General features: G+C 29.2%; 1 protein-coding gene across 1 annotated transcript in view; it reads right to left on the minus strand.

The window, feature by feature from the left end:
• Positions 1–17288, minus strand: part of LOC107455277 (teneurin-m-like) — a 445997-nt gene that overhangs the window by 108208 nt on the left and 320501 nt on the right. Inside the window, exon 13 of the mRNA XM_016072782.3 lies at positions 11997–12206. Within this exon, the coding sequence (XP_015928268.1) occupies positions 11997–12206 (210 nt within the window). The remainder of the gene's footprint in view (positions 1–11996; positions 12207–17288) is intronic.

Raw genomic sequence — 17288 nt, forward strand, 5'->3', positions numbered from 1 at the left:
TTTTATCTTATTATATTAATGTTTATCTTTATGAAATAATTAAGTTTTTGCATAAAATGAGTTAACACTAAAACTCCCCAAAAAGATCATACCTTTTCAAACATCTGAAAAAAGTTACCAATATTTCAGATAATATTTCATCGTATTTTCGCTATTTGTTATCAATATACGAAATATAAATCAAATTAAATATGCATACCTATAAGGTAAAGAGAAAATTTGTTATAAATTAATGGGTTTTTAAAAAAAGGTTATAAAATTGATTAAATCCACATAAAATAGATTGCATTTTTGGAATTTTGAACTTCCCCTGGAGTTTTATTTTTCAAGCCTTAAGTATCGCATTGAGAGATTTTGATTTAATAACGTAATAGCTATTACATACTCATTTATTTAGTTTAAAAATCTTGTTAATTAGTTCTATTGCAATTATTTTATGTTTAATTAAATTAAAGTATTTAGTAGTTTCTCAAAATAAAGTAAGACTCGATTTCTTAGAGTTTCTTTTTTTCCACATGTATTATAATTACGTAAATTCAAAATTATTAACTAGTAATATGATTAATTTTGTCATTGTATTTTTATGTTTGGTTAAATGATCTTGATTTTAATTTATGAACAATATATTCTTTTATTTTATGCAAAAATATATTATTCATAATATAAATGGTTGTCTAGTTCTAGACAAATTCGTATGATAATTACGTTTAATTGTATGAATGAAATATTTTTGCATCCATTATTTTTAAGGTATGCAAAATAATATATAAAATTTTGTAAACAATATTTGCTGATGATTGGTTATGAAATTGCCTAGACTATTTTTAAATACCATACACAAAAAAACATTACGATTATTTTTGATTGTCTAGACATATGAATTTTTTTGTAGTTGATTGACATAAATTAATTTCTTTAGTAATACTACAAATTAAAGCTGTCATAAAAACAGTCTATGGTTTGGTATATAATATGGTTCAGCTTAAAAATAGAATCATCTAATAAACAAGATCTTAAAAGAATTAAGGCTATTCGTCCGCCAGTGAAATGATAATCTGAGTATCAGACTCTATTAAAGAAGCAGCTGCTTTCGAAATGTTATCCTTATAAAATTGGAAAGAATGGAAACTGTTTGTGACATCTCAGAATTTCCCATTAAAATAAAATTTCATTCTAATCCCATCTCATAAATAAGAAGAAACTTAAAATTATATAGTCTCTCTCTCTTTCTATTGAGTGATTATATTATATGAATAATTTTTTTATGTGTATTACATACGGCATTATTTAGAAATTGTAGTAATTCACTGCACTATAGAAGAGCAAAGCATAACAATAAGTTAATAATAAACATTCAAAATGAACAGTAGACAGTCTAAAATTTTAAAAAGAAGAAATAAACAATTAAAAGGGAACAAGGGACTATTTCAATTTTAGTCTGAGTCTGATACCTGCGGTTGATAATTATTATTTCGTTAGAACTTGCAAAAAGAAGAAAAAGAAAGAGTATAATATTACATACACACAAATGTACATAGTCATAGTAAATGAATACTTATCGAATCAAAATTGTAAGATTTGAAAATTAAGCAAATAATTCCTTAATTTATCCAATAATCCCTTCCAAAATTAAGCAAAATCCCTTACAGTAAGAAAAAGAATAAATATATAAATATACATCAAGCTTTTATCGTAGACTTAATAACAGTTTGAGGACCATAATACCATTTTTGAAAAAAAAAATTGCTGCTGAGATAAATGTCAGTTATTAGTTATTAATTAATACTTTGTTAGATACCTAAATGCAACAAATGCAGTGGAATGCTTCAAGAACTTTTAATACTTTGTTCCAAAAAGGACTACAGCATCCAAAGCTCGCTTAACTTGGCAAACAAAAGTATATTTTTGAGCAAACGGACTCCACCTGCTTCCATTCACACAAACTTTAGCTTTCGCCTACTTAGCAGCAATGGAAAGGCTCATTAAAGCACTAAACAATCGATAGTTGTTGAATCCCTTTACGGAGTTTTGCCATTAACACGGGATGTCGGTTGATTATCCTGAACAAAGCAGGAATCCAATCATTTTGTGCTAGTTTCTCCTGTACTTAGAGAGAGTCAATCACGATCTCCCATCACCTGTGTACCCGGTGATTCTGTCAGTAGAAGCTTTTAAGCAAAATGCTCAGTTATTCCTTGTCTATTGTGTCAAAAGCGCATTATTACCATTTCGCATCATATTTGAGCATATGCGCTCCGTTCTTGATGAATTGAAGCTTTAACACTGAAACAATGATATGCATGTTTGTGATTCGGTTTATGAGTGCATTTTGGATTGATATTATACATAAAACTATTTCCACCGCATTTTGTTTAAATTGTTCTTTACATTCCGCTACAAAGTAAAATTCATTTGAAAATGTCCATGCAATTGGGTACTTGTACTTCAAGAAGAGGAAGACCTCTCATACCCAAACTTGTGACCTGTGACGTCAACGTCAGCTGATCTTTATCAGAAAAATGGCGTATTAAAGTTGAACTAAGTTTCTCTACATAAGTTAGAATATTAATTAGCGATAAGTTGATTAAATAAAGAGCCATATCGCTCATCGAAATAATTGAAATATAATTCTTTCTCATCTACTTCTCTTATTTAACTTAGAGTCATTATTTGTTTATGTATTTTATTGTTACGGTGATATATTTTTGTTTTGTGTACCTGGCAACTTCGATGCCTGTGTATTAATTCTCCGTGTAAAAACACAGTGAAAGAATTGAAATCCTTGAGAACGAATAGTTGTGGAAGAATTTGGAATGTATCACTTGAGAGAATTGATACTTGACTGGGTTGGGTTACTCGAAATAGAAAGGAAAGAACAGTTGCTAACGTAAACATATGCCACGTTTCTACAACCAATCAGGATCAAGATACCTACACTACGTCACTTGCTATTATCCTATTCTGAATTTGATTTTTGTGTTTTTTAAAAATGCAATTTAAAACTAGGAGATAAGCTCATTGGACAGAAAATAAGTCAACGGTTTAGAATTCGTGAAAAAGCATAAATTAATAGAAGTTGCTCTATGATGTTTTTGGAACGTTTTTTTATATATGGAATATGCGGACTCACTGATGTAACCCTCAACAAGCATTCATAATAGGGAGTTATTGAAATACATTTGAGTAAAAGATCTTTCGGTAAAGTAATTAAAATAATACTAATATGAAATCAATAATTAGAAGTGTAAGTATAGTTACATTTTGCAAAACACGTATATAGCACTAACTAATATAAAAAGGACGACGAATCTATATTTAAAAGCATTCTTAAGATCAACCCTACTTTTAGTTTCTATGACCAGTAAAAGAAAAAAGCGGAACAGATAAGCCCCCTTTCTTTTTTAAAAAATGAAAAAAGCAATTACAAGGAAATAATATAAAAGTTACAACTCAAATAAGTATTTTACAAAAATTCTCTTTTGAAAATGTGTTTTAATATTCTATTATTTAGCTACACAAAACATAATTTAGCAATCACTAAGACGATTTACCATGCCTCCTACCTAAACTACCTGAAATTATACTTACGATTGCTATTGACTGCATAGCAATTCTGCTAATTTAGCTAGTGATTTAAGGAAAAGTGATAGAAATTAAATTCGTGTATTAAATTGAATGTATATTCTATTAAACATACACATTGTTATATGCATTTTTAACAGTAGGGTCAACATATGAAAATTAAAATTTATGTATTATTACACTTAAATTCAAAAATACAGTGTAATGTCAGAAAATTTTTTGACAAATTATAATCAATAATATTTTAAAATATCGGTTTGGCGTAGGGGTTAACTTTACACTGGAGCTATTCTAATGAGCTATTGGAGAGGGATTGGGGTTCTGGCATAATGGACTGAAGAAAATAACAGCGCATGCGCACTCTACAATACCACGATTAGATAGTGGATTGAGTATAGTTATTTCATGGAGTCCACATCATCTCTCTAATATCTCAACCGAATTTTTTAAGCTCTCAATTCTCTGGGCACATTACATTAGAGAGAGAGTTTCGAGTTACTAACGATGTTCTAAAGGCAACATATTTCCTCACAACAGCTTTTAGCAAGAGGAATCAAACCGCGACTCAATCTGTGATGATTGAAGACTCTAAGAACCGCACCACCAAGGGGGACTATTTTATTAAAAAAATATTAAAAATACGAAATTTGTTTTAATTAGATGTATTTTAACGTATACTTATTGCAAAAGAAAAAACATCATTTTGATATCATTGAGCTTTTGGAGAAAAAAAAAAACAGACTCTCAGGTACACCAATCAAAAGATACGATTCACAAAGGAGAGACAAAGAAATTAAAAGCAGATAATTTCTTCATGTTTGGGCAAACGAAGTTGCGAGATCAATGTTCCTTTCTCAAATCCCTATGTCACTTAACAAAAGTCCTTAATTATTAAGGACCATCTAATAAAATGAGTATCTTTAGTAGCAATGCTGACAAAAAAATCTTTAGTAGCAATCATTACCTTGAAGTAATATAAATTTTCTTTGCTTTCCTCAAACCATAAAATTGCTTTTTTCCTTTTCCTTTTTAACATTTATCTGTAACACCATTTTTTTCCTTCACTTCTTTTAACTCAATGCATCAACTATGATAAATATTTTTTTCTTCCGGAAACCACCGGTACATTGACGTAGCTTTTTTGATAAGAAAAACGCAAAATCAAGAGCACAAACTTCTGGACTATGCCTGACAAATGATATTGCACTGTTTACGCATGCTTAAGTACTACTACCAGCATAGAAACTTCGATAATTTCATCAGTGGTTAAATAAAAATTGGTAGAAATGTTATTAGAATTGTAAATTATATGCATATTCGAAAGCATACAATATTGAAAGTAGTTTGAACGGATGCATTGATTTATGCATATTCAAATGCATGCAATGATGAATGTAAATTTAAAAGTAAAATGCATTCATAGTGCATTTTTTACAAATCATGATTGATCAATCTTTACGAAAAGCAATTGAAGGTGGAAGCGACGTGAACTTCGTTGCTACTTCGATAAATAAATAGCTCAATAAATACTTTTTTTATTTATTGAACTCAATTCACACAAGAATTTAACTTTAGTGTGGATTGGGCTCAATAAATAAAATATTATTTTGACATTTTCGATTTCTCGGAGGAAAAAAAAGCAAACTTTCAAGAAAGCCAATCAAAAGCTACTAGCTAACAAAAGACTAGACAGAAGAAGTTAAAACCGATTATTTCTTTTTCCGCGTAGACAATAGAAACCTAGACGCAAATGTTACTTTCACAACTCCATTTGTCGCTTAAAAAAAGTCCCTAACAATTCCTTCATTAATGACCATCCAATAAAAAGCGCATCTTTAAGTAGCAATTACTACCTCGAAGAAAATTAAATTCCCTTTGCTTCCTTCAAACCATTAAATCTTTCCCGTTCCCACTTAACAATCATCTGGGACACTATTTTTTTCCCTCTTTTTTCCCCCGACCTTCTTTCATTCAGTGCATCCATTATGTCAAAAACTTTCTCTTCTAGCAACCACCGACACATATCGAAGTGGCCTCTTGATCAAAAAATCGAAACCCAAGAGCAACTCTTTTGGAAAATCTCAAAAGCCTTGAGTATTCTTGTGTGCTATGGAACTCAGCGTTTTCCGATAGAGTGGGATGGTGAGGGAGTTGGAACACCCTTTCTCTTAAAGAGATCGATCGAGAATTGCACCCTTCCACCTTGGTGGTTGCCAGAAATGAGAGGACCCCATTAACATATGACTCTAATGAGCAGTAACCCATGACCTATGGTGTACTTGAGAAGCGATGGACCGAGGAAATGGTATGTCCTTGTAATTCGAGCAGAACGTCACCCTTCTCCTGAGCTCCAACACGCAACTGAAAGAGTGTCTCATGTCCACGAAACATTCGAACGAGAATGGTATTTTTGGAAGTTTTCTAAGTATCGTTCTTAGGGATTTTAAAGTTAATTTTCGCATTTTGAAGTTACATTATAGAAAATGAAATCCGATGGAAGACTTCAACTGTGTCTCCATTCTTTAATGAATTTTATTTAAAAGTTTACTCCTTAAAAGAGTAAAATTTTTTTAAGAATGTTTTAATTACATCATTTTATTAGAGTTCTTGAATAAAACGATAATGAAAGGAACAGCAAAACGTAAGGTCAAGCTCAATGAATTATAGTTGAAACTTTTAATTATTTTTATTGCCACGCACTGTAAAAAATTCTGGATCAAATTATGGTATAAAATACCAGCACTTCGTGTGAATCATCCACAAAATCTATTTTACCGAAATACTATTTTCAGCGTAAAATATTATACCGTAATTTTTACAGAAATATTTATATGATTAGTGTGCTTCAGTGATTTTACGGTAATTATTATTATAAAAATTACTTCACATTTTTTGTACTGTATCATATTCTAGTAAAAATAAATTTTGCGGTAAGTAGTACCGGCACACTGAGTCCTGGAACATTTTACCGTAATTTGTTCCGAAATTTCTTACATTGTATTGAATATATGTTACCTGAAATGTGAAAAACGCCTAAAGTCTGTAAAATATCTGACAGCTTTAGGCAGAGTATGTAATATAAAAATTATTTTATATTGTGTCCAAGCATTGTATGTAATACCTGAATATTCTACAGAATGCCTTAGACAATGCATATGTTACTGTGAGCGACGGAAATTGGTGGTTGCTTACTTCCACCCGTGAATGTTGACAATCACATAGTCGCCTTGGTTAATGTCTAATTTATACACTAGATCTAGTTAAGTGCCACTGCCCGGTATACCCTACACTGATGTTTTTTTTAAGGTTCAGTGATATTGCTTGTTATACATTTGCTCGGTATGCTCTGTATGTACAGAGCAGTATGTCTGAGCAGTATGCCACTGCTCAGTATACATTTAACAAGTACGCCGAACACTGATGTTTCTCCCAATCTATCCTCAGCAGATATTAAAATATGGAATAAATATAATAATACCAACGGAAAAATTAATATCAAATCGGATGTAACAATTATTTCGGACATTTACCAAAACCACTATGTGATTGTGAACCTTCACCGGTGAAATTCGACATTCTTTTAATTTTGGTTATTCAAGGTAACATACTCAACGAAATGCTTTTGGGGAAAGTAAGAAACAGCAGTCTTGACTAGCTTATTTCTTAAAATATTCCAATTACTTTTCAAAAGTGAAACTGTTATACCGAAAGAAATAGCTTATTGAACCCTATCTGCAATGTAGAACAAGTCGGTATACACAAGAAAGCTTTATAAATTTCATACTTAGGTTTATTTATTATTATTTGTTTTGGTATTTTGGAGGAAATTTCTAACAAATAATTTCATAATTCGATGACCAGTTTTTGACGATCAATACAATAACACGGTAAAAATTACCGATTTTCAAACTTAGCTAGTTATATTATAAAATTAATATTATTAATAATAATTCGTAATATAATTATTTCACACCCACTAAGCAACATTAATGGATTTCAATAAGGTGAGTATTCCCAGCATGCATTCTGAATAGCATTACCATGGCTTCTATTACGTCTCCAGCATATATCTTTGATATATACGGAATGGTTGTAATTAAATTGGCAGTGATTGAAATCTATAATTGGAATTATATTCAGCCAATCACAAACGCATATAGCTGCGTCGTAGGTGGCACCACATATAAATTAAAAGTTCATCGATATTATTTATTTTGTAAGAAAAAATTTGAATTAAAAATCATCCTTAAATCTGTTATAAAAAATGCTCCATGCTCCATACATTATTGCGATATAACTCACAGGAATGTCTTTATCAAAAGTTATGTATTTTCAAGTGATAGAGTTGATTTTAGTTAAAGTTAAAGTTTTCGAGTTGATTTGATTGATATATATGTTACAAATGAAATGTATCAATCCTTCGGATAATATTGTAAAAGATAACACTTGCTATATTATGGTATTCTTCATTTATCTTTCTCGACAATGGTGGATACAATGATGGATATGTTATTCCTTAACCACCATAGTTGATAATACTCATAAGATTATCATATTTATTGTTTATTGCTGTCGAAAACCTTTACGTTATTATCATTGTCAATAATTGTCATATAATTCATATTTTTCGTACGGCATGGTATTCAATACGAATTTTGAAATTTCATTATCATGAATGTTTAAAAGATATCGATATTTTACGATATAATACTAAATTAAAGTAAATCGTGTCAAATTTAGGTGTTTTTTGTTTTAGTTCAATTTTATTCGAAAGCTATTCTAATATGCTTTTTAATTATTTTTTTCTTTTCAGAATTTAGTCTATGAAGCTTGGTATTTCGTTTGAATGAAACTGTATTAATTTTAACCGAAAAAAAGTATGAAAAGTATAAACTGCGAAAATTTTAATTAAAACTGTAATAATAATAATTAGATTTATTTATTTACTTAGTTTTACTCATTCATTTTTTTATAACCAGCTTTGAACTGCCGGCATAATTCTGACTATCAATGTTTAACCCCGTAGCTTTTTCATTTTCAACTGAGTCCAGAATATTTTTGTAATTTGTACTGAATCCAGAAACTTAGTCCAAAATCCAGAAATAATCGATGAAACCAACGCACATTTTCGTTACACGGAAAGGATCGTTAAATCGTTACACGGAAAACCTCCTATGATTAGCCCAACGGCAAGGGGAGATTATAACCCATGATCCGTATAAGGATATGGATCCTCGAAGATAATTTCATGACAGAACTGGGGTTGGTGTGTTACTGGAGCAGAATTCGTATCGACCAGCCAACTCTAGGATTCGAACCTTAGCTATCTCATATAAGAGCGAGCACTCTTTCTCCAGAGCCACCGTGGCTCAATAGTTAGATTTAGACCAAAGCGCTTTTGTAAGAATGGCCCAGCTTTTTTATGTTCCCATGAGCCACAAACACGGCAAACTTTACCATATTATGGTAGTTTTGATCATAATTTTTTTCAGTCCTAATTTTTCTTTACGACAATATATAGTTTAAAATTATAGATTTGCATCAGAGGTAAAAACTTGAGCTGTGACTTTTTTTAAATTTTCCATTGTAAAAGAGCTTTGAAAATATATTTTATTAGAGTAAAACAAGATCAGTATTTTTTTTATATTCCATTTGTTTAAAAATGCAAACAAATGGAATTCATGCTGTGATTTTTCATTTTTAGAATTATACTTTTTTTGAAAACTGTTTCAAAGTTCTCTTCTTATTACTTTTCTTCTTATACCTAGTTGTTATAATATTTTTGCAACAAAAAATGTTTGAAATTTTCCTTTTTGAGTTTTTATGCTTCGAAAAATATTGAAAGAAAATCTAACAAGAAAATTAAGCACTTAATTACAAATACTGAAATGTATCGCAAAAAATATCTGTGACAACGATGGACGTAAAATCAAAACTCTCCTATAGGCATCAATTAAAATCTAAAAACAAATAAAAATATAATTCAAATTTCTATAGAAGACTTCATATTATGGTGTTTTACCAAAAACTATTTGAGTTTTTAAAGTCTTTTTAAATGGATTTTGTGAAATAAAAATCTTAAAATTCTAAAGGCAGTTTCATTTAATTTTCTAAAGCTCTGTTTTTTTTTCTTCATGTTATTCGTTGTCTGCTTTATTCAATATCTTTCCATTACAAAGCGAGTTTTATTTCTTTATATTTACATTTATTTCTACTTAGTTATTTCTGTTTAGTTTTTTTAAACGAAAAAATTACAAGTCAGAGAGTTGCTGCATTCATCTGCTAATTACGTTCTTTTTTTTAAAAAAAAAATATTATTTCAATGGATGTTTCGAATTCAATAGAAGTAAAATGTTTGTTTTTCAAAAGTTCTAATTTAAAATTTAATGAAATAAAACTAGGGGAATGACTGGATTAGCTTCTTTCAGTCCAAATTGAAACTCCATTTTATTAATAAAAATTTCTGCAACTTGAAAATAAGATGTCAATTATCGAAATAATCATGACTCTTAAAAATATATACTATTTTGTATTTAAGTCAGCATCAGATAAAATTTATGGAAATTGTGCAATAAGTTTCAAGTAAATCTTTTGATTTTGTAATTGCAATTGTTACATAGTTATCTATTTCTAATTATTACATTCGTGGCGCAAAATCTGGTTTTTAATTAAATATTATATGTCCTGTTTGATTTTTTAATTAATTAAATGCGTTTTTTAATAAATAAAGGAGTCTTATATTATTTATTTCTGTAGAATTAGGACATCGGAAGACAATATTTCCAATTTTTTTAAGTGTATTAAGAGATTCGATCTCCTATTTGCTCAGCTCACCAACCCCTGAGGTTGCCTCTCATTCATCAGTGTTTTTCTTAAAGTTCTATAAACAAAGATAATTTTGTTTATAAAATATACTGAATTATTATAAATTTCTGCAAGCATATTTTGCTTATATTTTAATTGTAATGAAATGATAGGATACTTGGATTTGAAAAATTATCAATTATACTTAAAAACACAACATTAAACTTAGGAATACAATGTGTGGTCAAAAGTAAAAAGTACTAGATGATATTTCTTGTTAACAACGATAACTTATAACAAATAACAGTTCATATTGGAAATGATTTTTTATCTTTCTTCTATCTTTATATTATCGAAAGCATACTAACAAGGAACAATGAAACAACAGGACGTAATACATCAGTTCACATTGGAAACAATTTTTATCTCTCTCCAGTCATCTTTAAAACATAATAACGGCGAACAATAAAACAATAAATTATAATATAACAGTTCACATTAGAAACAATTTTTATTTCTTCAGTCTTTATATTCTTTAAAATTTCGAAAAAAATATGTAAGATTTGCCATGACATTGTTTATAATGCTAAGATTTATATTTTATTTTCATTTAATAATTTGCTTATTATTTTTGATATCTAGCCAAGCGTTAGCTTCACTAATTCTTATAGTTTCTGCGAGGTTAACTAAAATGTAATCTAAAATAAAGAATTTCCTATTATACCAGCCCAAGCAAATGTCAAACTGCGCCAAGGTTGCATAAATTATTGGTTTACTGAATCAGCTCTTGAAATAAAAAAAATATTTTGAATTTAAATTTTTTTTGCAAAGTTTTCTCCCAGAAATACTTGTAAGCAAGAAACCTGATGTTTCATCAATTGTTAGCAGATAAAAACTTGAATTGTTTTTAAAGTTAATTATTTCACAAATTATATGGCCATTTAACATTTATTTTAAGCGTAGTTCGTAGAAACTTTGAATTGTTAAAAGTAATTTTCGAAGCGATAGAAAGTTATCTTTATAATCCTTATAATTCTGAGTTCACTGTTGCTCGCACATCGTAACTTTATGAATTAAGTTTAGAAATTGAAACTCTAACGTACACGTAACTGGCTAGAAATATGGTGCAGGCTACCCAAGAAAGGATTACACTGTAAAATCCGGATCAAATTACGGTTTAAAGTACTGGCACTTTGAATGCCTCATCTGAAAAATTCTTTTTAATAGTAAAATACTGCAGCATAATTTTTACAGTAATATTTATTTAATTAGAATGATTCAATGATTTGACGATAATTATTACTGTAAAATTTACGATATATAAGATATTTTATTTCGTAACATGTTCAGCTAAAAATGGTTTTTACAGTAATAATTCTGGCACCCTGAGTGCCGATACTTTTTACCGTAATTTGACCCGAATTTTTCGCAGCGTACTGCTTATTTATTCTTAATTTCTACTTAAATAATATTTCTCTGAAGATAAAACATTTTGTTCGTATTATTGTTTAAAATTTTCAAAAGAAATAAGAAAGACATATGAAAACATATGACAAACATATGAAACAATGTGCAAAAACATATGAAAAAAAACCTTTTAATTTGTATACCTTGCGAACAATCACTTCCAATCCATTGCTCATCACAGGCGCATTTCTGTTGTTCCAAATCGAATTGTCCGTGTCCTGAGCAATCTGGTAAGCATCGAAGGGCGTCTGTGTCAGGATCGCTGCAATCATTTCCTTTCCATCCTTTTCGACAAACACACAATCCGGACACACATATTCCATGATCAGAGCATTCCGGATCTAGACAATCCACTATATTTACAGAAAAATAAAATATCAGAAAGTGAAAAGAGTTTTTTAGTAGTAAATCAAAAAGTAAGTATTTAAAAGTAAATCTTTCGACTATAAATTGTTACTTAAGACCAAACTTTCTTTATAGATTAGCACAAGAGATGTTTAGTAATTTTTATTAGCTCTTAATTATACACTATTTTTCTGAAAATATAAGCAGTCCACTATATTTACAAGAAAGAAAATACATAAAAAAAGGAAAAATGCTTTTTAGTAGTAAATAAAAAAGTAAATACTTAAATTTTTCCCTATAAATTATTACTAATAACAAAACTTTTTCTATAGACTAGCAGCAGAAATGTAATTTTTATAAATTTTTTATATTCGGAATGGATATTACACTCTGTTTTCAAGAATCTGTACAATCCACTGCATTTACAGAAAAATAGAATATCAGAAAGTAAAAAGAGTTCTTATTATAAGTAAGTATTTAAAAGTAGTTTTTTCCCTTTAAATTATTACTTAAAACAAAACTTTCGCTATAGATTAGCACAAGAGAGGTTTAGTAATTTTGATAATCTCTTTATTATACGTCATTTTTCTAACAATAAAGACAATCCACTATATTTCAAAAAATAACGTTTTACAAAATAAATAAACTTTTTCAGTAATGAATTAAAAAGTAAATACTTAAATTTATCCCTATAAATTATTACTAATAACAAAACTTTTTCTATCGACTGTCACCAGAGATGTAATTTTTATAAATTCTTTATATGCTGAATGGATATTACACTCTGTCTTCAAAAAAATAACTAATTAGTAAAGATAAAAAGTGCTGTCGTATAAATTAAGAAAGTTGAGAAATAATTATCTCAAAGATTTTTATTATTCTTTATTGACACTAGATACATCTATAGAGAATTGCTTAAACTTCCTGTTAAATAACTTAGTAACATAAAAAGAGCTGTATCAGATCTTAAAAAAGTACATAAGTAATTCATTTCTTTACAAAGTATTAATCATAGAAGTTATTATTTTATAGATTAACAATATATAATTTTATTGTTATTTATTGACGCTTAATATATCTCTGGTCAACTCAATAATTTTTCTGAGGAATAACTCATTAAACAAAAGAAAAAGTGCTGTAATAGACTTCTAAAAATTACTTACGTCGCATATTTTATATTTTACCGTAAATTATGAGTCATAACTCATGCTCATATGTTTTTATACTGTCCATGCACATATGCCTTCTTTTTGTAAGCCTGTTAAGCTCTTTTATTTTGCCTATGATTTTTTGAGTGATCCATAGCCGATCATAGAGGATAAAGAAATTTTTGCTGTTAACGATTCCTGCTGTGAGTAAAAAGGTGCAGCATACGACCAAACGAGTATGTATTTTTTAACTTTTTTCATACATCTGTTTCCTAACTAATTAATCATTTTACTGACAATTAAGTGGACTCTAGATCGAGCATATCCTGCACGGGTAGTATTTTGTTACCTCATCTTCTTATGAGCGTTTTTCGACTGATTTGCTTTTTTTACAAAAAGTGATTCGCGCTATCACAGGTTTCCGTGAAAGGATCACAAGAGTTAAAACATTACAATCTAAGCAGTAATGGTTTTAGAGTCTTGTAATTGCGTTTATATCCAATCAACAATCCATTATATATTTGATATTTCGTTTATTTTTATGAAACTATCTAAGCAAATTGACAGTGAAAAATCTTTATTTAAAAAAAAAAATAGTAATAGATTGTTTTCACCTTGAAAAAAAAGTTAGTATTTATTAAAAATTGCACTAGTATTTGTTGTTGTTAATTTACGTCGCACTGGAGCTGCACAATGGGCTATTGGCGACGGTCTGGGAAACATCCCGGAGGATGATCCGAAGACATGCCATCACAATTTTGATCCTCTGCGGAGGGGATGGCACCCCCGCTTCGGTAGCCCGACGACCTGCGCGCGAAGTCGAGCACTTTACGGTAGCACAGTTTAACGAGGACCAATACCGCACACCCTCGGTCCCTACGCAGACTGATCCAAGTGGTCACACACCCGCACACTGACCGTAGCCAGTGATGCTTGCCTACGGTGATCTGCTGGGAACCGTGTTTTAGCGATCAGTCCACTGCGGGACCACTAGTATTTCATCATTGGACTTTTCAAATAAATTTTTGGAAAATTACAATGAAGTAATGTGTTTCTCTAATATTAATTATAAATGTTTTTAACAGTTTATAGTTGAGTGAATTAAAATGACTGACGCAAAACCTAATTTTAATTCATAAAATGATAAAAAAGTCAACATTGATATTTTAAAAATGATTAACTGCGTTGCTTTGGTTAATATGTTTACAATTGCTTATAAACTTAATTAAGTCGAAGTTTCTCAAAAGAAAGTCGATCATTTAGGTCTCTCTAATCGGGAAAAAAGGGAATCACTGATTTGGCTGTTTTTTTCATGACCTTGTCTTGTATAAGGTCATACTATAAAAACAGTTATTGCAAAAAAAAAAACAACTTATATTTCTTTTAATGAGAATTTATTATAAAAGCTATGAAGCAGTACAAAAAGAAATGCTATATTCTTTTCATATAACTAATACAATTGATCACGCCGAACATTCTCGAAGAAAAACAACTGTGGTATTTAGGGTTTTCCTTTAATTTCCGATCTTTAGAAAAACATATTTGTTTCTTTTTCTCTCCAAGTTTTTTCGATCTTTTTCTTACGAAAACATATCTCTGTCTGGTTTTTCAGCTGATATGACAGGAACAAAAAGAAGAAGAAGAAAAAAAAAAGAAAATTTCTTGACCGTGTTTCTACTACGATACTTCCAAAGTAACTGTTTCTAGTGTTATTTATATGCAGCTCCCAACGTATCACATAATACTGCCGACTTCTGCCAACATTTCGAGGTTGCTTTGTTGAAGTCTGGAGCGCTTGTAGCCATACATTATGCGCATATAAACAACTCGTATCAGATACATTTATTCAATGACATCAACATGTGAGTATCTAACAACGTAAGAGTTTACTTTAGCTGTTCTTTCTGTGTGCGCATTAAATTACGGTGACACAAATATTGTTTTTTATTTCTTTGGGTATAAATGTACGATAGCGATTTTTTTGTTGTCTTGGACTTTGGGTTTGATAAGTAACTTTAGATTTGTATAAGTTATTATATTAGATATTTTGTATGCAACATATAGTTTCTTTTTATTGGATCCATATAATAGGCTGAAATAAGAAATACAAAATATGTGAAATGTTAGGAAATATAACTGAAAATTTTTCTACATGGAGAGACGAGAATGAACCGAAATTTTATTTAATTATCTATAAAAAAATATTGATTCAAAAACATTAATTAAAATCCACGAAAAATTGGTCTTAGACGCGTACAATAAAGAAAAAAATAATGAAAAACACATTGTATATTAAATAACTTTTTACATCCTTTTTAATTCTTGAAAAAAATTTGTCCTGAACGACAATTCTTCGGGAAATCAATGCACATCTAGAAAAACATAATATAAGTTTCAAAGCTGTTAATTTTTTTTAAATCAGGCTTACTCTGATCATACAAATGAATGTTCCTTGATAGTAATTTTTTTAATATTAATGTATTAAAAATACTAAAGAAAAAATTGAAAGATAATTATCAACTGTCACCAATTAACTATTCTCATACAGATTTCATCACATATTTACTGATGATTAGATTTTTAACTTAATCATTAAATAATTTTAAATTATGCAACCACTATGACTTTTTCAAATGCTATTTTTGATAAACCATAAATAGTTAGTTAAATTTATTTGTGATTTTATTAAAAATTTAAAAACAACTAAAGAAAATATTGTTACAGATATTAAATTTGCATGCATTGAATTTATTTTATTCCGTGAAATATTTCCAGTTTCCAAATGAATTAAAAGGAAATGTAAAATGCAAACAAAAATATTTTACATCTTTATTATCAAACTGATTAAATAAACAATAGCAAGTAAAAACATATTTTCAAATCCATAACAAAGCTAATAATATGTGTTTAATAAATATAAAAACAATATTTTTCGTTACAATTTGTTACCTGACACGTTCCTTAACAGTAAATATAGTTTTTATATTTATTTTAAATTTTTTTCACTCTCTTTATTCTCTTATTACTCTGTTTACAGATTCTAGTAAAAATTATTAATGAAATAAGTATATTTAACTTAATTAGAGGGGAGAACATCTTAATCTTTTTCAAAGGAAAAAGTGAATATTTAAACAAAAATCAATAACTCTACTTATCTAATGCGTTGAAAAATTCTAAAGCTGCCAATGAAAATACGTGGAACTGTTCCAAAAAAAGTGAAAAATGCTAAAAAATAATATTATCTTTCTGAAAAGAAAACTGTCCTCTGGCAAGACAAACTAAAAATGGCGTTTTAGTTTGCTAAGTAGGCCATTTTTCTTACATGCAAGAAATTCTTAAAACAAAATAAAACTTTCTCTTTTTATTTGAAGTCTTAATATAAACTACACATCCGTCTTTTGAAATAACCGGATGTCGTTTGAATGAAAGCTAATATTTGAGTACTTCATTTTTTATACGTAATAAAACCCAATGAAGGGTACTCAATTTTAAATATTAATCTTCATTCTTAATCATATGAAATATACTCTTCAATTAATCATATGATTTTTTACAGATCATTTCATAAAGCACTTTGACTTCGAAAAAAAAATCGATTAATTTCATGATAGCGTGCCGCGTCATTCTTCTCTCATAACCATTAAGTCATGATTTGCCATTATTTCGAAAGATGCAGAGCCCGGGTAATATCTCATTTCCTCTCTGCACGATACTCTTACATCATTTTCTAATTACGTTTAAGACATTTGCTTTTAATTTATATCCGTCGTTGAACAACCACCCCAATTTTGAATTTACGATTATCAATGTTCAACTCCGTAGCCTTGTAATTTTGAACACAATCCAGAAGACAAGGGAACTGCTGGGTCAAGTATTGGGATAAATTTACCTTTGTGGAGGACTTTTTGATGAAACTAACCCGCATTTGATTTACACGGAGAG

The sequence above is a fragment of the Parasteatoda tepidariorum genome, chromosome 4 (assembly GCF_043381705.1).
Source record: "Parasteatoda tepidariorum isolate YZ-2023 chromosome 4, CAS_Ptep_4.0, whole genome shotgun sequence".
In the NCBI taxonomy this organism is placed as follows: domain Eukaryota; kingdom Metazoa; phylum Arthropoda; class Arachnida; order Araneae; family Theridiidae; genus Parasteatoda; species Parasteatoda tepidariorum.